Below are 21,552 nucleotides of genomic sequence, written 5' to 3'. Positions count from 1 at the left end.
ATACTCAGAAATTATCATGGGATTATCTCATAATTTTTTAAAGTAGGCTGGCTTTAAGTTCGCACTTTAGTGTCATACCGTTCTCACTTTTAGGAACCACTTTATTAATTTTTATACATTTTTTTGATATTCACTGTTAAATAATATAATACTATAAGATTACATTAGCTTTTAAAATATACATACTACAGAATTCAGTTACTCAAAAATTTGTTACATCATCTAAGTACATACATGACTATTTGATATATTTTTTAAAGAGGGTATACACATTTCAGCTTGGAAAAGTTGACTTCCTTATTTAATTTACCTGAATATTGTAAAGTAAACCAACAAGAAAAGTCAAGGTAAGGGTAAACTAAAATAATATAATATAATATTAAATATTATAAACAAATCGTTAACTTTCCCAAAAACAAGGCAATACATCGAATAAACCTTTTTCGAGTGTAGAACTGACAAAAAACCGAAAAAAAGACCCATCACTCATGCTCTCTTTCAGGTCTGTCTCTCTCGTCGTATTGAGTGGATCGACGGGGCTCTCGGCTGGTATATAAGGCGGGGTTCCCCAATGTTTTTGACATTCCAGTTGATCAGTGCGAGCCGATCGGTCGGTAGAAGAAAGCGCGTCGCGAGCCCAAAAAGAAAATCGAAAACGCATAAGACAGTGCCAGTGTATAGACTGTTCAAAAAACAAAACCAAAATGAAAGCTTTCATTATCGCCGGAGTGTGTGTGTTGAGCGTGCTGAGCCTGGGATCCGCTCAGTTCCAGAACGGACGCCTGGAGCCGCCAAATCCGCAGCTCTGTGCCCAGCGTATCATTCACGAGAGGACTCCCGACGGCAAGGGGTGAGTCGGCAGGATGTGGGCTCCAAAAAAGTCGGTTTCTCTATAAGGTTTGTTCTTTTTTTTGCCCCACAGTTACTTCTTCTCGTGGCGCGACCCTCAGCTGAAGGGTGTGGAGGAGGACTGGCTGACGGCCAGGAACTATTGCCGCAGGCGCTGCATGGACTCCGTTTCTCTGGAGACCAGTCTCGAGAACGAGTGGATCAAGCAGTATGTTGTGCGCGAAAATGTAAGTACAAATTTCCATAAAAATTTGAATTTAAGAATTGAGTCAATTAAATGACTGTCCAAAAATGAACTATAAATTCCTTCTTTGGTATAAAAATAAACCCATACATTTTTGTCAACAAAATAGTACGCAAATCAAAAGACTTAAGCCACAAACTGATATGTAGTTCAATCTGGGGAAAATAAAAACTTCATGACTCAGCTTTCACAATTGTTACAATCTTTTCAAAACAATGTCAAGTCAATAAATCGATTGACCCCACCCCAAGAGAGATCTTGTGTAAGCCCCAAATAAATTGGCCCCACCTTCACTGCACCTGTTTGATAAGCACTTAAGCTATGATAGATCAAACAAATGATCGATATAACACAGAAATATGCAACTCATTTACTATTTATAAATGGATTTTTTCGGCGAAAGGTATCATAAACGCATAACCAAACACCTGTATCTATAGACGTAAATTAAACCCTAAACATGAAGTGGAAGACAGTCACAAAAGCTTGCCAATAATTTATTGTATCTGCATTTATCAGTTTTATCTTTTCCCTATTTTTTCACCTGTTTGGCTTGTCATTATGTCACCTTTTTAATTTGTTTGGCGAGTTAAATAACGTCCGTTTAGCCGCGTGTGAACTGTTTAGCGCGTTTTATTTGGCAGCTTGGACAACGCTTAACAAAAAACTGACCTTAATTTTGAGGATGCTGCGGCACTCAGAAAATTAATGGCGAAATCTCTGACATTAACATCGCTCTACAAAGTTCAATGTGAAATTACACATAAACCCCGAATGAAAAGATAAAAAACGAATCATAAATATACAAAAAAAAACTTTCCAGTGGTTGCATCTGTAATTTCGCACACGAACGGAGTCGTCTGCTATTACGCAACACTCTCGAGATGGACAAGTGTCAAGTCTAGAGTTGTGGTCAGGCAGGCCCATCTCATCTCATCTGCCATCTTCCGACTCATTGCTCACCTCTCGTATCGCCTCTGTTTTTGCGGCATGAGAAAGCAGTGGTGGCCAAATTGAAATCGAAAGTTCATGTGTGCGATGGGAAAGCCTGGCCGGAAAAGCTACTCATCGAAATTACTCAACAAATTAGCAAACCTCGAACACGCAAACAGATTAAATAGTAGTATATTTTGCGTCTAACGCAAGGGGAAATTAAATGCAAACCAAAGACTTGTGGTATAAACTTAAAGATGGATGGAAACTCTTTTTTATATATAGACGTTATTCATGATGATAACCTCTTTTTGATAAAGAAATTTTTTTCTCTCAATATTGTAATGAAGGCCCTCATAATGCATTGTTGTCTTTAGTTATGACCTATTTTCACATATCTTTCCTTACATTTTTCCCCCAACAAACTTCCTACTGCCTTATCAACGGGTTTAGTTCACTTTTACCTGGCTTTAACCGACAGGTGCACAAACACAACTCATTTGGGCTTCCGCCATGGGGCAAATGCATTCATTGTCCGAGTTTTTAACAATTACCGGGCCCCCACACCTCCCACAAATGAAACGATATAAAAACCGCCACCGACAAAACCGAAATCAATGCCCATAAATTTGTTTCAACTTTACGCTCATTGGAGTTTTCCAAAAGGGCAGACAGCCTAACCGAGCAGTCTGGGTCTTTGTGTGCCCCCTTTACAAAACAATTTTTATGGCCCATCAGGTGAAAGTGACTGATGAGCGCTTAGCTGCGGCTGCGCGGCCGTTGCTTTTGCTTCTGCTCACTTGAAATGTTGACAGTATCGGGTGCGCCAGCTCCAAAAGGGCGCGGACTTGGGACGGGAATGGGAATCGGTTCGCTTTCAGCGATAATAATAGTTGTTTGGGCGTGACAGGCCCATAAGAGTTACTAGCTGGAATTTCTACCGCTTTTTTCGATGCCAACGCTGCATTTTCTTGCGTAGGCGCTACTGATTGGGGAAATATATGTCTTGTTAAGTATCTGAACAGGACAATGAACTGTGGGAAAACTGAGTTATTCACTTTTTTAACTATTTTTTGTATAGACCGACCTGTGAATGTTATAAAATTAGGGCGCTTTACTTTTCTTTTCAATCTGTCAAACTGTCAATATAACAACAAACTTACAATAATTCAATAAGTCGAGCCTCTGCGTTATCGTTTACACTCAAAGCATGCGTTTTGCCATTCGCATGTCAGTTATAATGTATCTAGTGCAGTAATTTTTTATTTACCTCTTTTTTTTTTAACAATATTTTGCTAATATCGCAATCTATCCGATCACTTTACAGGTAAAATACATCTGGACCAGCGGCCGCATTTGCGACTTCAAGGGCTGTGATCGCCCCGACCTGCAGCCTACGAACGTAAACGGCTGGTTCTGGACCGCCACCCTCCAGAAACTTGCACCCACAACTGAGCGTTCCCAGGGCGATTGGTCTCCCACCGGTGGAATCGGTCTCCCCCAGCCCGATGATCGTGAATACAAACAGAATGGCGCGAAGGAAAACTGCCTCGCCCTTTTGAACCAGTTCTACAACGATGGTGTTAACTGGCACGACGTTGCCTGCCATCACAAGAAGAGTTTCGTCTGCGAGGAGAACGATGCCCTTCTGAAGTACGTGCGCTACACGAACCCAAATCTGCGCATCTAAATGGCTTGGGATGAGGATAAGAATAAGGACGAGGACGAGAGCGGTCGGAAGAACCAGCGACTCTCCAACTAAAACCAAAAATGATATTCTCTAAAACGGCAGCGGTGAACGATGATCGATGTCTACTATCTACTCTCCGATTGTCTTAAAAACAGTTTTCTGGCCAAATTGTTGCATGACATCTGATTCTTTTCCTGGTAACAACCTTCCAATTCCCTATGCTCTGTTCTGTCTCATCAACTAGTGTAATTTTTAATTTTGTATTAATTTATGATTTTCCTTAATTATAATAAAACATTCGAAACGATTTTTAAAAGTGGACTGAGTGTTAATTTGTTGGGGAAATAATGAAAATAATAATGAGAGGTTATCGGCTTGTTTACTTACTCTCCGCATATCAAAAAATATTCGATTCTCAAAAAAAACAGTGTTCGGCAATGTCGCCACGATTAAAAAAGTGTTGTTGAAAAGGTTTTTGAAGGTTTATTCGATAAATTAAAAAAATTACTTTGTGGTTTCTTAAATATACATAAGTCATATTTGTTCAGTTCCTGAAGTTAATACTCTGAGAGAGAAAATATAAATTACACAATTAAAGAAAAGCGATTGTAGTGTTTAAGTGGACAAAGAATAACTACTTTATAAAGAAATGGGAATGTGACTCTATACTAATCGACATATTGAACAACAATTTTATTTTAAACTCTATTAATAAAGCTTAAATATATAACACTGAACATCTGTAGAAAATGTAAGCCAATCAGCGGGAATGGTCTTGGCCGTTTTAAATCCTTATGTTCAGGAATGACTGATATAAAATACAAGATGCAAAGTTAAGCCGAAAAAAGCTAAATGCTGCAAAATGTTGAGCTCTGAGCGTGTAATACTATAGGCAATTATGACTTAATTGGACACTGGACTGGTATATATTCATACGATCAGCAAATTAACAGAGAAAATTAGCACATGCAAATAATTTGGACGAGCGGCCACGAAAACAAAAGATTCAATAAACAAAAAAAAGATTTTTCTGGGAGAAATTAGAAGTTTTCAGCCAGTTTGACGAGATCCAGTAGGGAGTGATTCCCCTTCTCTTCTGACTCCCGGTCGAAACTATTTAATTCGCTAGAACCTAATGTTGCATCCTGCAGTACAATTTGGCCCCTGTACGCTCGGCATTTTTCCAGCACTTGCTCAAATTCCGCGTCAGCAAAATCTTGCGAGGAAACGCCCATTTGCCTGTACGCACTGTGATAAGCCTCCCACTGAGCCCGATGTGGATTGATGAATGTTTCCGTCCCGGTATCGTCTGCATTGATGGTGGCTACTGCTGCACCGGCTGCTTCTATCATGGCCAAAACCAGGCAGCCCACAAGAGCACTATTGGCCATGGCCCGAAGACCACTACGGGCTGCCAAAATTGCGCCGGTGGCTGCTCCACTGGCGATCGAATTCCAGGCATCCTCCCTTTGGCGATAGGAGACCAGGACGCAGTCCACCGTGCTGAAGGTGGCTCCCCAAATGGCAAAACTGCCGGCGATGGCTGGCGTCCGCATCTTCACCGAATCAAAGCCGCCGTAAAGGCCGCGTCGCACTCCTGACGGTGCGTTACGGAACCCTTTGAGGAACTCAAACAGCGACCCTCCGATGGTGCCCATCATAAAAGCGCACCCGCAATCTTCTACAATCCTAATGGGACACGGCTGGCGGTTGTACTCCATGACGAAAACCCTTGTCTACTTGCTATTGGCTTCTAATCGAAAACGTGTGTTTTTGGAATGTATTTTGGAGTATACATAATACCGTTTGACAAAATGATATATTCGGAATCTTACTAGCATGTATGATACCAAAAAAAAAAAGGATTTCAACAAATATATGTACTCATACATTTTAAAATTTATTTAACTCCATCTGCGGGACTTTTATTTAACTTAGTCCTTTTTTTATATTACCCCGCCTCTATTTAGGGCCGTCCGACCACCTCCGCTGCCAAGGAAGTAATGGATGGTCCGTTTTATGACTTATGCAACACTGCCCGATCTATCGATATCTCCACATTATCGAGTCATTTGAAACACAGAGTTTTCTATCTCAGGTTCGATAGTTTCTTTCGCTTTATAGCCTGTTCAGACAGAAGGTGTGCTTCTGCAACAGCAACGGAAATCCACAACAGCGAATTCGATAGATAAAAACTGGTAAAATTCGCTAAAACTCACTTAAGGGAAGAGCAAGACATAATATGTCAAGAAGTTTAGTTTCTCAGTATTTTCTTTATGTGATTAGGTAATTGGCGTGCGGCCATTTCTATGGACTAACTCTAAAAAAGTGAAATAATGTAAGAATTTATCCATATACTAAACAATTTGTAATTATGTATTTACCTTTGGTTTGGTTACTTTTTAATTGTCCACCTACGCAGGAGCTTATTGACAGTGGGACCGTATTACATGCATTATGTTCATGGTTAAAAATTAAAAACATGCAAACAATATTATGAAGAACGATAATTTTTTGAAGGCAATTAATTATTTAGTTTTTTACTCCTAAAATGTTATATTAGCTGAGACGTTTACTTCGAATCGTATTTAAACGCTTAGCTACCACCTCCAGTTTTCGGTACCATCAAAAGGAAGTACCGAATTTGTTACACATTTTAAGAGCCACTGCTTCTGTTTTATTTGCCCTTTTCCTGCCATTTACCGTCTCAGGAAACTTCAATTGGTTTACCCGGTTAATTAATATTTTGAAATCAATTGTTGTCGACACGAGCGCCAACAAGGATGTAACTCCGACACGGGCTGTGGTTGTTTGGGCCAAATGACTTTTCCCACAGCCTCTGGGGCTCCTTAGGCACCCCCACACTTTTTCCCACCATTATCCTGCGGCCCCGTCAATCGATTCAATATCCCATGGCCATTAGAAGGAGCCGGCTCGACTACAAAACTGAGCCCACATAAGCTGAAAGGAAATCGCCTTGTTGCCGCTGCCTTTGGCTTTGGATGTGGCTCAAACAACCTGAAAGGTCCAATCAACAGGTGTTCCACTCTGGGCGAGCTGGTGTTTAGTGCTTGTGTTTGTGTTTGTGTGCCTGTGGTTCAACAACCGGGTCGATTCGACGGCAAGAAGTCAGTTCAGGTCCTCGGTGGGTGTGTGTGTGTGTTTGTGTGTGGGCCCAGCCAAATGGCGAGAAATAAAACTGGAATAGTTCAATAGGAGGCAAGGCTGGCCCACTCAACCCAGTCGACTGGCCAAAAAGGGGGCGGTTGGCTGGGGAGAAGGGCAGCTTCATTGCTTGCGTAATGAATGTCCTTAGCAGGCAGGGCACGTTCCATGTTTTTTCGTTCATGTTTGCTCGGCCAAGAAGCTCCTGGAATCCCCCATTCCTGGGCGCCAATTTGGAGCCAAGCGGAAAGACCAGAATACTGGCCATTAAAGCTGCTACCCTCGCCACTCATTTCACTTAAGTTCATTTGGCAATTTAACACTTCCCGGGCACGCATCGCAGCCCTGGCGTCTTAATTTGCGCCGTTTTTTCTGTGCTTATGCCCATAATAAATGCAAAAAACAAATAAATTTCCTGCAGAGAGGAAATGCCGAAAATATTTGCATGCAAATTCTTGACCTCGTCCACAAAAAAAGCAGCTACGTTGACCGCAATTTGAGTGAATTTAATTGAAACCCCTTGGCACGCTCATGCATATTTATTAAGTCCAGGGGGATGGTGAGCCCCTTTGAGGGGGGAGGTGCCAAAAGGGGGCCTAAGCAACAGTTGCCGCACATTGCGCATACGCCGCGTGTGCCACGGAGTAAGTTTCTGGCGCAGCACAGGCAGCTCCAACTCAATTTCCACGGCACTGCCAGCCGATTATGCTAATGTCGTAGGAAGGGCAGCGACTGAGGAGGAAAATTCAGGTGGGTTAACAAAAGGTGAGCTCGTCCCGGCCCTTGCCCTTCGGTATTACCAATAAAAGACAGCAGGAATTTGCAGCTGTAAGAGAGGACAACTTGCCCTTCCCTCGTTTGCTTATCGCGCTGACTTTATGCTTCCGGTCTTATTCCTTTGCCTTTGGACAGGACATCGCTGCCTGTCTGCCGTATAACAAATAGCTAAATGTCCTGTTCGTCCCGGCTCGTCAACAAATTGTTGCTCCGCCGCTGCGTGAGTTTTCCCTCGTTTATCCTGCTCTCGCCCGACTCTCCTGCATTTTTGGGCATTGCGCATACGCCGTGTGTGCGTGAATTGGCCTGCAATGGCCCACTGTGCCTGGGGACTTGCCGCCTGTGTGAACTGTGCTACGTGACGTATAACAGCGGGCAGCAACAGCTGCTGGACGCACAGTTCGTCGACAGTCCTCGTCTTGGTTGGGTCCTTGGGTGAAAAACGCGGCAAAAGCGCAAAAAGCAGCAGCAGGAGTGGCAGCAAAAGCAAAAGCAGTAGCAGCAGCAGCAGCAGCAGCACGACCGGAAAAGCAACAGAGCAGTGCGAGCCTCCTTTAAAAAGTTCGGGGCTTAATTCCCGGATACTCCCGGTGACCAATTCGCGAGTTTTCGATTCGAGTGCGGTCAAAGTCAAAGGCGGAATTTCGCGAGCCTCAGCACAGCTAGCCGGATTAATCCTAGCATTGGGATTTGCGCACCGCCCAGCGGCATAAAATGATAAGTAAGTGCACAGGGAGAAATGGCAGGGAAAAGTATTTGCCAAGTACAAGTGTCACCCAAAGAAATCGTTACGAAATCAAATTAAGTAATTTTTAAATCTTTGAAGAAATGCCTGAATCTCATAATGGATTTGTTACACTTAAACCTTCAAAAATAAAAAACAATTAAAGAACGGCTTAAAATTGCATAAGACAAATTTAACTATATAATATTTTTTTTAGTGCACTATTATACAGCTATAAAATGAGTCGAAATTTTTTATTTACTTAGAATATCTTTATATATTTGACTATGCAGTATTTTGAAGTACTTAAACACATAACCAAATAAGTACTACATAATCAAGGGGAGTGTTAAAAAACATAACCAAATAAATACCAAATAAAATCTACATAATCAAGTTGAGTTTTATGAAGAGATTAATTTTTTGTATTACATAAAAACCATATAAAGTGATTACAATTGATGTATATTCCTTAGTATTGGTTATTCCTTGAAAATCTTTTCTGTGGGGCCTTGCCAGGTTAAACTCCCTTTTAAATGCAATTTTTCCTGAAACTAAATGTTCCACTTTATGGCAGCGGAAATACAAAATGCGGAGACAAACAGCAAACCGATTTGAATCAAGTGTCAGGGTAATAAATGTGCTTTGCCATGGTGCTGCCTCATGCATTTTCCCCCCTTTCCGACCGGTGTCCTGGCGTGCCACTTCCCCGCTGGTCCACTCCACATGTTGCGGCTGTTGCACGAGCGTCTGTTTAACGCCACTTAATGTCCTTTCTATTTACTTTCCTCCGCGGCACTGTGTGTTTGCGAGTGTTGATGACTGCACAAAGCACACAGACTGGGTGAAAAAATGTACACACACACACACGGCAACACTTCTGTGTACTTGCCACTCAACAGTTTCGTGCGAGGAAAGGAGAAAAACGCTTTTACTGCGGCGTGGAAAAACGAGAAAAGTTTCCTTTGGCTAGGAAAACTCTAAACAAAAGTTGAGGCGAGCAGCAGCAACAGCAGCAGCAACAAACATCGCGAAACAACATTAATTTACGTGCTAAAAGCGGCCTTGAAAACTTGCCTCCGTGCGGTAATTGTGCTTGAAAATGAGGATCGCACCGGGGGAGTGGTGGAAATGGACCGGGAAACTGTCCGGGAATCGTCCTTGTCCCGGTGATTTCCCATTGAAAACAAATATCTACGTAGTACGTACTACGTACCGCGGCGCAGCAAGCAGGCAAAAAGTAAATTGGAAAACTTCATTAAAATGAGTCGAAGCGAACGCCTCAGTTTTCGCTTTTTCAGCTCACTAATTAGCAGTGGAGCCCTCCCCGCTGTTAACCATCTTCATGTAGCGATAAAGATTTCACAATTACAACTTATTTCCTCATTATAAAGAGATTTACGAGATTTTCGTCTAAGCGAATGATGAGTAAATCAACTCGGAATGCGTCAGCTTAAACGAAATGTACTCGCAAAAAAAGGCTGTCTATCAATAAAGTAATGCAAATCTCTGCAGCTCGATGGGCGGATTCCTGATAAAAAACTGGCCTGTGTATTATATTTTTATTTTCTGTTTCAAAAAAAAAAATTAAGGCGGGTTTCGCTGGGTGTATTTCACATGAAACGTCAGGGGTTAACAATGTGCACTGGAAAAAGGATTAATAACAAATTTAAATTCATTTTATATTTATTTTCCAAATATTTTAATTAATCATGCTTAAGAGATGAAGTTATAAATAAAATGTTATTATATGAATTAAACAACAACATTTTATAAATTTACTAAAAATTTAAAGCACTTTGTTAAATCAGAATTTTACCACAAAGCCTTTGTTACGCTAAATAAAAAACCGTCTTACCTGTAAAATTAACTTTTTGATTTGAATTTAAATTTAAAATGTGGTAAACCTTTTTCAAAGTTTAATTTTATAACGTCAGCCCTCTTGCCTAATAATTGATTTAGGTAAATTAAATCCCAATCTGCTAGTAAAATTTCATTTATTGCGGTTAGGCCATCGGTAGTAGTCATCGAATAAAATCAGTTGACGGTTTTGGTTGCAATTTGAAGGCTTGGTTTTGTAGAAATAAATGAGAATGAAAAACTATTACATGTGGTTGCTTTCAGTGGTTTGTCAATCAGTAGCAGGGTTTTTCCAGTGTAGTTAAGCGTTCAATGATCTCGGTTTAAAAAAGGGGCCATAAAATATTGTCAGGATGCGGGAAACGCGGGGGAATGGGGTGCTGAAACGCACACATTTTCCGGACGGAGTTAATGAAACAATGCAGCGGTTGCTTTAAGACATTTTCCACACCCCCACCCCATTTTCCCCACCCCCCTCCATCAGCTGTGCAGCTAAGCTCATATGTGTGTGTGTGGAAATTTTACGAGAGACGCTTTTCTTTCCGCTTTTCGCCAGATCCTTTGTCGGGTTTTCCCTTGCTTTCGCTTCAGTTCTGCCTTTATTTTCCTGTGCTGCTCATTTGGATTCACATTTCGTTGTTGTTTTTCCTGTTTTTGTTGTTTACTGCCACCACCCACCGCCCATTACCACGCCCATTGAAATCGTCAGTCGCCTGAAATCGTCGAGATTTACGCATATATTTTTGTGTGGAGTTTACCCACTCGACAATGCCTTTCACCGCTTTTCCCCCTCGATTTTCCCCCCTTTTCCGGGTGCTGGTAAAAGTCCAAAAACTCAATTGCGGCTTTTTATATGTAATTCGCATTTTTGTTCGCCTTCTCCGCCGTCGATTTCATTGTCGTGGTGCTCGTCGGATATTATTTTTTAATTTAACTTTTATATTCGGGGCTTTCGGCAGATCCACCCGCCTGTTTACTTTTATGGGCCAGTGTCTTTGGGTTCTATAATTTGCTTGATTCTTGCTTTTTGTCGTTTTATTAAAATTAATTTAAATGCGACAATCAGCGTGACTCCCAAGTCCTGAGTCCCGAACTTGGAGTCCTGGACACTCGCCGATGGGCAAACAAAAGTCCGCAGAGCCACCGGAATGGCAACAATGTGCCCAACGACATCAGCGGCTTATGTTAATGAGCACTTACAAGCTGTAATGACGGTGGGCGGGGTTGGGTTGAGGGAGGGGTTGAAAATGGACAGGAAAAGCGGAAAATGAAACACAAAAAATGGCCGCGAGTTTCCAAATTATGCAGCAGCAACAGAATGGAAACGAGCTTTGTATGTTTAATTAACACTTTAAACCTTCATTTTCGTTCATTATTTATTTGATCAGCTTGCCAGGGGAAAACAAAAAGGAAGGTAATGAAAGCCAACCGGAAAAATCAAGGAGAAATTACAAGAAATTTGAATATAATGTAAAGTTTACTTTTCTTCTTATTAGGGGTATATAAGTCCATCTAATCGAAGTTAGGAATCAATGCATGCGAAATTCAATTGAACAAAGCAATTTAAATTTAAATCCTATTATAATATTATTTTTTAATTTTCATAAATGTGTATTAATTTACTGAGGCAAAATGGGACCCTAGTATAAAATTAATTAAACAAACATGCTTACTATACCTAAGGTAATAACTATTCTACAAATTGCCAAAGTAAAAATATTAGTTAAATCGCTTATAAAACTTTTCATTTCCATAAAGCTTAACCCACTTCCCAAGACGTTTTCCTTGATAAATAATACCCCAAATTTTATGGGCTTTGGATAAATGGGGTGATAGGTTGCCGAAGAGGAAGTGAGGTGCCACTGATGTGGTGGCAATCAAACCACTTCCTCCGGCGGCTCCGCTCATCGAATTTCAAGCCCCAGCTGCTCAGGCAATCCACAAGTAAAATACGTTGGCAGCCATATTTGTCATTTTGTCAATACAAGTATCGGGGACCCCGCTTATAAGGAGGGGATACCCATCTGTGTATCGATGTGTTGTCTACAATACGTATCATTCAAGTTGTCCTTATTAGACTTGTAGCCCTGGGTGCGGCAGACACATCGCTCAATTTTTGTTATCCTTTCCTCGCTTATTGGCAGCGGTTGCAATATTTCAACAGGCAAATGCCACGCCCCTTGGCCCCAGCCGCCCCCTCCTGACACATACACACACACACATTTGTTGCTCCCTTAACGCGTCGCATCGCTTCGCTCGCTTGTTGATGGCACTTTGTCATGTGTTCGACAAAGAAAATTGAAAATAAAAATCGGTTTTTTTTTCACCCCACTCCCCCGTATCAAATTGTGAAGTTTTGTAAGCAAACACAACCGATGGGTGGTGGGCCTGGATGGAAAAGTCTTAGGAAAACCAAAGGACACGCACACACTCACCCGATCAGACGCCCATGTGTAAATAGTCTTCAAAAGCGGCTAAAGGTTCCTTTTCGAGATGGTTCCTCGAAGGATGAAGCACTCAGCTCGATTTTCCCTCACAATGCGGGAAAAGGGAATAGTAGAGTATGGGAAATATCTGTAAATACATTTCGTTCGTAGAGAGGAATCACTTAATAAATACTTTACATAATAAATAGTTACATATAGGGAAAAATGAGTATACATCGCATCCACTCAGAAATGTGGCGAATCAATTAAACAACCATGTGCATAAAAAATGTAAATATTTTATTATTTATGTGTACATTTCAATTGCTTGTTGAAATCATCATTATCGCAGAATAAAACGGCATTTCATATTATGTAAATTTAAGCATATTGTAAATCCGCTTAACAAAAATATGTATAATCATTTTTGCTTAATCAAAAAATTAATGTAACATTTATTTTGTAACTAGTAAAGTGAATACAAATTGTAAATTGATATCATTTCTATATTCATAATACATTTAAGCAGAAGTACAAGTTCAGCAATTAAAAGAATTCAGTGTGTTAAAAGGTTTACACTTACGTATAAGCACTGTAGAATAATAACATTCCAATATTTATTTGTTTAGCTCAGAAAATATTTTCACTTTTGTCAGAAGCTTTTATAGTGCATATTTTTCTTTGAAAATACTCCGTTTCCATTTCCACCATGCCGTTTCTTAAATTCCATTTCTTTATTCAATTTGGCATGCTTTCGTAGAGTCCTTTTGTTTATTCACAGTCCTAATCAAATTGAAAGCGCTGTAAGCCATCGGTTTAGGGGGAATTCTTTGCATTGCAGCGGTTTACTTACATCAGTTCCATATCTCCTATATGGCGACATTTTCAAGCGAAAGTTGCCATTCAAGTTCATACCCACACTCACAGTAGCACTCACACTCGCACTCACAATCGCACTCACACTCGTGTGCAGATGGAGTGACACGGATGCTGGCAGTTGATACTTTTTTGCCACTCCCTCTATCCACTTTGCAATCCCCCTCGAAAAAGGACTTTCAAAGCAACTGCAGATAGCATCCATTTCCCACGGCTTGTCTTTAATGGGGAATTTTCCGAATAATTCAGCTTTTCACATTGCCGCAGATTCGCTGGCCACACTCAAAATGGTTAACTGCACTCACACACTCACCCCCTCACTCACACACACACTCACATAGCGAAAGTGAACATTGCAATTCGTTTTTCCCGCACCGTTTTCATTGTTCTTCGAGTTTTTTTCCTCTGGTCCTCTTCGAAATGAAAATTTTTCATAGCATACATTGGTGGGCAATTCCCGGTTTTTGCAACGCTTGCCATTTGTTCGCCTTAATTTCTTTTTTCTGTGATTTTTCGGTGACATTTTGTTATCCTTGGAGAGCTCTATTGCCCACTTTATTTGCCTCTTTTCTGGTTGGATTTTCATAGATTTTGTTTTTACATTCTGGGCGCAACCCTGATTTATAACCGGCAAATAGAAATTGTAATTGGTTCTCGTTTGCCACTCGGGCGGAGGCTAATTACACGCCTTGCCACCGAAAGTGGATTTACGTTGTGGTGCACTCAACTCCTTTCCTGCAATTTGGCACCACCCAATCCCCGCCCCCAGAAGTGGGTCAATTCTTGCATGTCGACCATAATGCAATGAGAACGATAACGATGCGATGTGTGTGGCAAAGGGGCGGTGCAAGAAAAAATATATACTGCAAATTAAGTCCATTGTGCGATGTGTTTTTCCTTGCTTTCAAAGACAAAAGTCTTAAATACTCTTAGAAAAATACATTTCAACATTTCTAATTCCTTATATAAAATGCGGATATAATTCCTTAATAATAAATATAGATCGTATGATTATATGAAATACCTACTAATCGATAAAATGGTTATTAGAATGTATAGAAAATCATTAAAACAATTTATCAACATTAAAATACAATTCAAAATGCCACAAAATATTTTAGTTTTCATGGTTTATAAATTATATATCTAGATAATCCGTGGTTATATTTTTCTCCGTGTGGCAGTGGCCGGGTTTTGGGAAATTCGTTGTGTGCGGCACACAGTTTAGACATTTAACGCAAAAGCAATTACGAACATAGCCACTAAATTTGCTACCCCCTCGCAATGCCAATGCCAACTGCCATGTTCATGTCAAAGCTGACTCCGGTCACACATGCAATTAATAGGAGTGCGTTTCGGCCAAAAGTGTGTGCGTTGTATGTGTGTGTTGGCCAACTGTTGACTGACCCTATCGGCCGAATGCTTGACTCCCGGTACTGCCAAAAAAAAAACCATGAAAAAATCTAAGGAACCAACTGCGCTGCTCAGTGAAAAGTCACGTACCAACTGTTGAAAACACATCGTAAAACGTAAAACTTTGCTCCGCTCGGTTCGCTTAAAATGCACATAAAATGCTGCTGGGGAAAAAGGGTTGTCAGTTGTTAGAAGTTCCCCCTGCCCGGGAAAATCCGGAATTTCCCTGCTTCCCCGGGAAAGCGTTGTGTGCGTATGACGTGCAAATTTTCCAAAGCTGTTTTCCCAGGGACAACTCGGAAGTGGAAGTGGAGTACAGGGCCAAGGCAGGGCAAAAAAGCGGGGATCCAACGCATTATATTTTATGTTTGAGAAGGGCGCCTGAAGAACTGGGGCAGGTATGCTAAAATTGCTCTGCAGTGATAATGAAGTTAATGCACGGAGGGTTCGAGAACGGCAATGGCCGCCAAACAGCAATGAAAGTGTAGTCCCTGCCAACTGAACCAGAAACCGAGAACCCGACACAGGTATTATATAATATATATATGTTCTTACGATTCGGCGAGTAATTAACTCGCACGCGCAGGATAAAGCATACATGTGTATATTTTCACTGGGTCCTTATCCCTCTGAATAATTTACGCTCCTGCAGAGTCTGTAAATCGAGCGTGAAATTTGATTTGACTTCTGACCTGGCAAGTAAACGAACTTTAAACTGCTCAAATAAAGCCGTACGCAGCGGGGTTAGCGAACATAAAACGCAACGAGAAAAATCTGGATTTAACATTTACATACCTTCGGGGGAATGTGATTTTGGCAGCTCTCACGAGTGGATTCCTATCTCACTTTTGCAGGGAATTTGTATTAAATTGGTAACAATTTTTGAAGGACGTCTGTCTTTGTTTTCAAGTTTCCCAGGTTACCTTTGTCCGTTGATAAACTGCAAATGAAAGTAAAAAGGAAACAAAAGTTACGGTATCATCCGCTTTTAATATAGCCATAAAAAAGAGAAGGAAAAGCTTTTGGCACTATTAAATATGTTTTGGGATTTTATAAAATAAAAGCTTATCGAATATTCTACAACTTTAATCTTAACATTCGTCTTGGAATTATTACCTTTTTTGTTTTTGAACAGATTCCTATGCCAATCAATTTTTGCTTTATTATTATTAAATAACTGTAAGCCATTATTTGTTAATCGTTTCACCATCACATAAACCCCTTTTAATCTTAAACCATCATGTCAATAATGTCATGCAAATTATTTTGGCAATTTAAACGAAGTCCTAATAAATAATTGCTTTAATTCATTCAATTCATGTCCTCAGGGACAACATTCAAACTCAAGTCAGTTTGTTCGCCATTATTGTTCCAACTTTTGGCTGCATTTGCAATTTTCGAGCTTCTCCTTGAATGTCTGCATTGAAAACACAGTTTGTAAATTCAATTAACTTGTTTGCCCAGCAGGTGATGTATTTAGGTGACGGCATGTTAATCTATTGCGCAATCAACTTCTGCAAACGAAAGCTGATATTTTAACGCTGCGCTCATTCGAGGCTTTAATTGCGTTGCCATGGAAAGCCCCTGCCCCGACTTTTCACCACTTTTCCGCCCACAACTTGTTGTTTGCATTGCCATGCCAGCGGCATTATTTAATTTGATTAAGCCCGACACTAAGCCAACGCCGTGAAGCTGCCGGTTCGACATGTTTGCATAACTTCACCTTGTTACGCTTGTATGCAATGCAAAAAAAAAATGCATGAAAAACATCTCGCCACTGACCCTCATATGCAAATGGGCAATAAAAGTATTGCTCTTCATTTCATTAAGTTTTAATTAGACTCACAGCATTTGCCAGTCCATATCCTGGAGATATTTTTTGCTGGCGCCACTGCTTTTGCAGCAGGATAAATGTGTATATAGTATAATATATTTACAAGGGTGAAAGGGGGCTTGTTTGTGTTTGCATATGCGGCTTACACAAACAGCCAGCAGACTGGCTGGCCAGGACCCACGAGCTTCCGCAGATGCAGTTGTCAGTGGCCGCAGGTGCACAAAAAACGCAGGTTTTTCACCTGGGAAAAACCCGGCGAGAAAAGGTGGACATTGCGTGTCGAAACAGACGCTTATCAGCACAATGCCAGGTGCCCACTGTCCACTGTCCACTGTCCACTGCTCACGGTGCTCGGTGCTCGGTGTTCCGACACTCGTTCAATCAAGCGGCCCTTTGTGGGGCTTCAGAATGATACCGTCAATCGTGGAGTAAAAAAATACCACCGCCTGGGGCTAAATGTCGCTCCCCATTTTCCATTTACCCCCTTTCACATCTAACCACATGTTGGCACTTTCGCTCAGTGTGCTGCCATCGTTTTTGCCCTCGTCTTGCTTTAATGTCTCTGCTGTGTTGGCGGGGGGAAGCGGAGGAGGTCCTATGCCTGGAGTTATCCTTTGCCGGATCGCAATCGATTTCGGGACAAACGAGAGATGCTTTGGCACCGGCGACAACGGCAACAGCATCTGCACTTGAGAAAAAGAGTTAGTTTACTGGAAAATTCAATCATAAAACAAGGAAGAACGCTATAGTCGAGTACCTCGACTATCAGATACCCGTTACTCAGCTAAATGGAGATATGCAAGCAGCAAAGCGAGATTAAAATGCGCCACCTACCGGCGGTATACAGATTTAAGCGTTATGGGCGGTAGAGTGGGCGTGGCAAATTTTTTGGATCAATCGATAGATATTGACGAGACCAATACATTTCAGTGAAAATTTTTTATCTAGCATGAAAATTGTGGGCGTCACAGGTTTTTGCGGTTTGTGGGCGTTAAAGTGGGCGTGGCAAACTTTTTTTTGAGTCAATCGATAGGTAATGACGAGACGAATACATTTCAGTTAAAATTTTTTATCTAGCATAAAAATTGTGGGCGTCACAGGTTTTCGCGGTTTGTGGGCGTTAAAGTGGGCGTGGCAAACTTTTTTTTAGGTCAATCGATAGGTATTGATGAGAACATTACATTTCAGTTAAAATTTTTATTCTAGCATCAAAACTGTAGGAGCCACAGTTTTGGGCGGTTTGTGGGCGTTAGAGTGGGCGTGGCACTCTACTGAAACAAACTTGCGCTGCGCAGGAATCTCAGGAATCTGCGTACCTAATCCCAGTATTGTAACTCTCATAGTTTCCGAGATCTCAGCGTTCATACGGACAGACGGACAGACGGACAGACGGACAGACGGACAGACGGACAGACGGACAGACGGACAGACGGACATGGCTAGATCGACTCGGCTAGTGATCCTGATCAAGAATATATATACTTTATGGGGTCGGAAACGCTTCCTTCTGCCTGTTACATACTTTCCGACGAATCTAGTATACCCTTTTACTCTACGAGTAACGGGTATAAAAATATTTTAACAGTAATCAAACAAATTTAGAATCATTTTTAATGTCAACAAGAGATTAACATCTAACATTTTTTACGAAGAATTCTGTAGAGGCTCACCTTATTTATTAAATTATCAAAGTTTTTGCTTTTCCCAGATTTTGATAAAATAAAAGACTTAGCTTAAAAGTATTCGAGGATTACTTAAATGTATTAAAAACCCAACATTCCCCTCCCCTCATCACTAGTTTAGGTTTATTAGAAATGGAACAGGAACTAAACCAAATAAATATTATATTTTAAATTCCCAATTTTATTTCTTGATTACTATGAAATGTTGCCATTTCACCAAATATTTTAAGTCATCTTATTTTAAGGATTAATATTAATAGATGGTATTTATAATGTATTCATAGCAAATTACAAATGGTTAGGAAAAGTTTTCAACCATTTTTATAGTAACCAATATAAACATCGCGGATTGAACGGTTTCTGTAATTTTATTTTGTAAGCTATACGTTTTAAATAATTTTGTTTAAATATTTAAGAGACCTTTTTCGTTCAGTGATTCTCCAATAACCAAGTTCTTTGTCGTGGCAGTGACGTAGCCCAAATGAAATAAGAAATTCCGGAAATACTTCAGACAAGATGCGAACTTTCCCCGAACATAATTCGAGCATTTATGGCTGGCGTGCTTAGTTGCATTTTATGAGACCCCCTTTTCGCGCACGTCCATGTCCAGACGACGTCGTCGGCAGTGTCTGCTCAAGGTTTAGAGCGAAAGCCAGGCCCGAGTCCCTTAAATTGCCCCCCTTCGGCAGGGGCGCGCGACTAATGGAACAGTCGAAAACGGTTGCCAGATTACTGAGCGATCCCGGGTCAAGCTCCTGGCTTAGGCAATGCAACTATTTGTTTAGCCCGCAGTTAAGTTTCGCCATTCCCATAGCCATTTCCATTTCCATTCCGATTGCGATTTCATAGGAATTGGCACAGACGGCTGGCTCTGACTTGCATTTGATTGAGTTCGTGTTATTATTGATTTGATTCCGCTATCGCCAATTGGCAGTTCCGCTGCCAGTGAATACATCATCATCATCATTATCATCGCCTCGCAGCTCGCTGAACATGGCTGATAGTTCGCTTAGAGCCCAATAAATTTTCAACAGGTGTTTGAACATCCCAGGCAGCCAGGTTCAGGTCGTCTCCCCCCTCCCGTTCGCATAAATCAAAATGGTTTTTTAAACAACGCGACTGGTCGGGGATTAGACGGCCTTTCTGTTCCCATCCGCAGAATGTGTCTCATGTGTTTGCCAGTTGCCGTAGAACACAAACAGCCACCACAAATATTTTTGAAACGCTGTGGCAAGGACGAGGACATCCATTCTGGTGATGGCGATGATGATGATGACGCATAAAACTTGTTGAATTATTCGGTGTAGGGACATGGACGTGGCTTTCGAAATTCTTCGGCTGCCTCTGCCGGCTGACTCTCAGTCGAAAACGGAATTTTTTATTATTATTGCAAATTAAAAAAGTTTACATTGGCTTAACTATGCGAGTGCCGAGACCAGTTCAACTATGTAAAAGCCAAGTTTTAGCCGAGAATTACTGGCCCAGGGATGGAGAAACGATTTCCGAAGAATTTCCAACAATTTCTGCCACAGGCGCAACAAAAAAACCGGCAGCTCCGAAAAACCCATCATCATAGGCAAACTGTCTCACCTGACTACCTTCAATTCAGTTGGCCCCGAAAACCCTCTGGAAACCTCCCGAACCGCCCATTACCTTTCCCTTTTCCCGCTTCCCCGTCGCCACTCAACGAAGCGTATTAGCAAATTAAATTCCATTTTCGCAGGTGGGCGTCTGCTTGTGATTATGAGCTGAGGACTTGCAGCCATCAAATTTAATGCACAGGCAACTAACCTGGCTTTCATGGTGTCAGTGTGAGGGTGTGGTCTGTGGTCAGCCATGCGTACAGTGCGCTCCATGAGTGCCAGCCCCAGTGCTGCACATTAAACAACGCTTTAAAGCCAAATGCCGGCACAGGTCCGAGTTTTGTTTATTTATTTATGCCAACTCATTAGGAAAATCGCACAGCCCAGTTGTAGAACTTCGTAGACGAGAGCCCTTGATTGTGCATTAAAACTTCTTTAAAATTATGGAAATCCCAAAAGTACATTTTTCTGAATAATTGAAAGGTTTAAAAAAAAGATTCATATTATCTTGAAATTGATTTAATGCTTGGTTTTTTATATGTTCTTTTCTTATCGCTAACTTTTGGTATTTCCCAATGGAACCATAATATGTGCACATACAAAATAATTTTATTATGGGTGTGCTGATAAAGAGAAACATCTGCTGTTAATATTTGCTTTAAAAAAATAATCAGTAAATATTATTTTGAATAAAAAAATGTTCACAGCAACTATTTTTGTTATTTTTCGCAGGGATGTTTTTATTTTATTTGTAATAATTAAACAGATTGCTTGGATAAAATAGGATAAATTGTAAACATTCTTCTTGCCTTTAACAATAAATTAAAACTGTGTGGATTAAAGATATACAAGCCAATACAATCTGAACTTTTAATAGTGTTACTTGTATAAATATGTCCATTTCCCTTACAAACATTTGTAAAACATCCTTTAAAATTAAAGGCAGAGAAGGGTCCCAGTTTTATTTAGTTATTTCTGCCAACTCATTAGAAAAATTGACATTGCCCAGACGCAAAAAGAAAAAATGCCGAATGGCAAAAATAAAGGAAAAGCACGCGCCGGCAGACCGAAAGGAAACTCAGATTTTCCGGGCCGTCCTTCGCTTATTGATGGAGCGACTCGGGGAATTGATTAAAAGGCATTGTCAGGGATGTGGGCTTAAGCCACGTCGCTGCACAATACACACACGTCCCATACTATATGTATATGCGAGTGTGTATGCATATAGTGTGTGCATCGGGGCTTTGATCTATCCACGAGCGAACAAAAAGGCAGGGCCGGGCCAGGAACTTGTCTAACAATTTGACGCCTTAATCCGTCCCTCCAGCAGCCAAGGTTCGGGTGGCGGGGCCAGAACTCAAACAGCTCCTTGTCTACGCTTCAGTTGGCCAAGCGCAAGCTGAGATTCATTCGAACTGGCATGGATATCCTTCGGCACGTGTGTGCGAATGTATCTGTGTGCCGGCTGCCTTTTTGCGTCCTTTTCTGGTGTCGTA

General features: G+C 41.0%; 2 protein-coding genes across 2 annotated transcripts; one reads left to right on the top strand and one right to left on the bottom strand.

Moving 5' to 3' along the window:
- Positions 1-575: 575 nt before the first annotated feature.
- LOC108017393 (uncharacterized) lies at positions 576-4,032 on the top strand. Its single transcript, XM_036818195.3, has 3 exons — positions 576-850; positions 923-1,076; positions 3,354-4,032. Exons 1-3 carry the CDS (start codon positions 705-707, stop codon positions 3,714-3,716), a joined length of 663 nt encoding a protein of 220 aa, XP_036674090.1. The 5' UTR covers positions 576-704; the 3' UTR covers positions 3,717-4,032.
- Positions 4,033-4,205: 173 nt separating this feature from the next.
- Tim17a1 lies at positions 4,206-5,641 on the bottom strand. Its single transcript, XM_036817912.3, has one exon. It carries the CDS (start codon positions 5,435-5,437, stop codon positions 4,757-4,759), a length of 681 nt encoding a protein of 226 aa, XP_036673807.3. The 5' UTR covers positions 5,438-5,641; the 3' UTR covers positions 4,206-4,756.
- Between the last annotated feature and the right edge of the window lie 15,911 nt (positions 5,642-21,552).

The sequence above is a fragment of the Drosophila suzukii genome, chromosome 3 (genome assembly GCF_043229965.1).
Source record: "Drosophila suzukii chromosome 3, CBGP_Dsuzu_IsoJpt1.0, whole genome shotgun sequence".
Classification (NCBI taxonomy): domain Eukaryota; kingdom Metazoa; phylum Arthropoda; class Insecta; order Diptera; family Drosophilidae; genus Drosophila; species Drosophila suzukii.
This window is presented reverse-complemented; position numbering and strand designations above follow the sequence as displayed.

Coding starts and splice junctions, on each gene's coding strand:
- LOC108017393 (XM_036818195.3), top strand. CDS start 705: ATGAAAGCTTTCATTATCGCCGGAGTGTGTGTGTTGAGCGTGCTGAGC. Junction 851..922: donor AGGACTCCCGACGGCAAGGG/GTGAGTCGGCAG, acceptor TTTGCCCCACAG/TTACTTCTTCTCGTGGCGCG. Junction 1,077..3,353: donor AGTATGTTGTGCGCGAAAAT/GTAAGTACAAAT, acceptor ATCACTTTACAG/GTAAAATACATCTGGACCAG.
- Tim17a1 (XM_036817912.3), bottom strand. CDS start 5,437: ATGGAGTACAACCGCCAGCCGTGTCCCATTAGGATTGTAGAAGATTGC.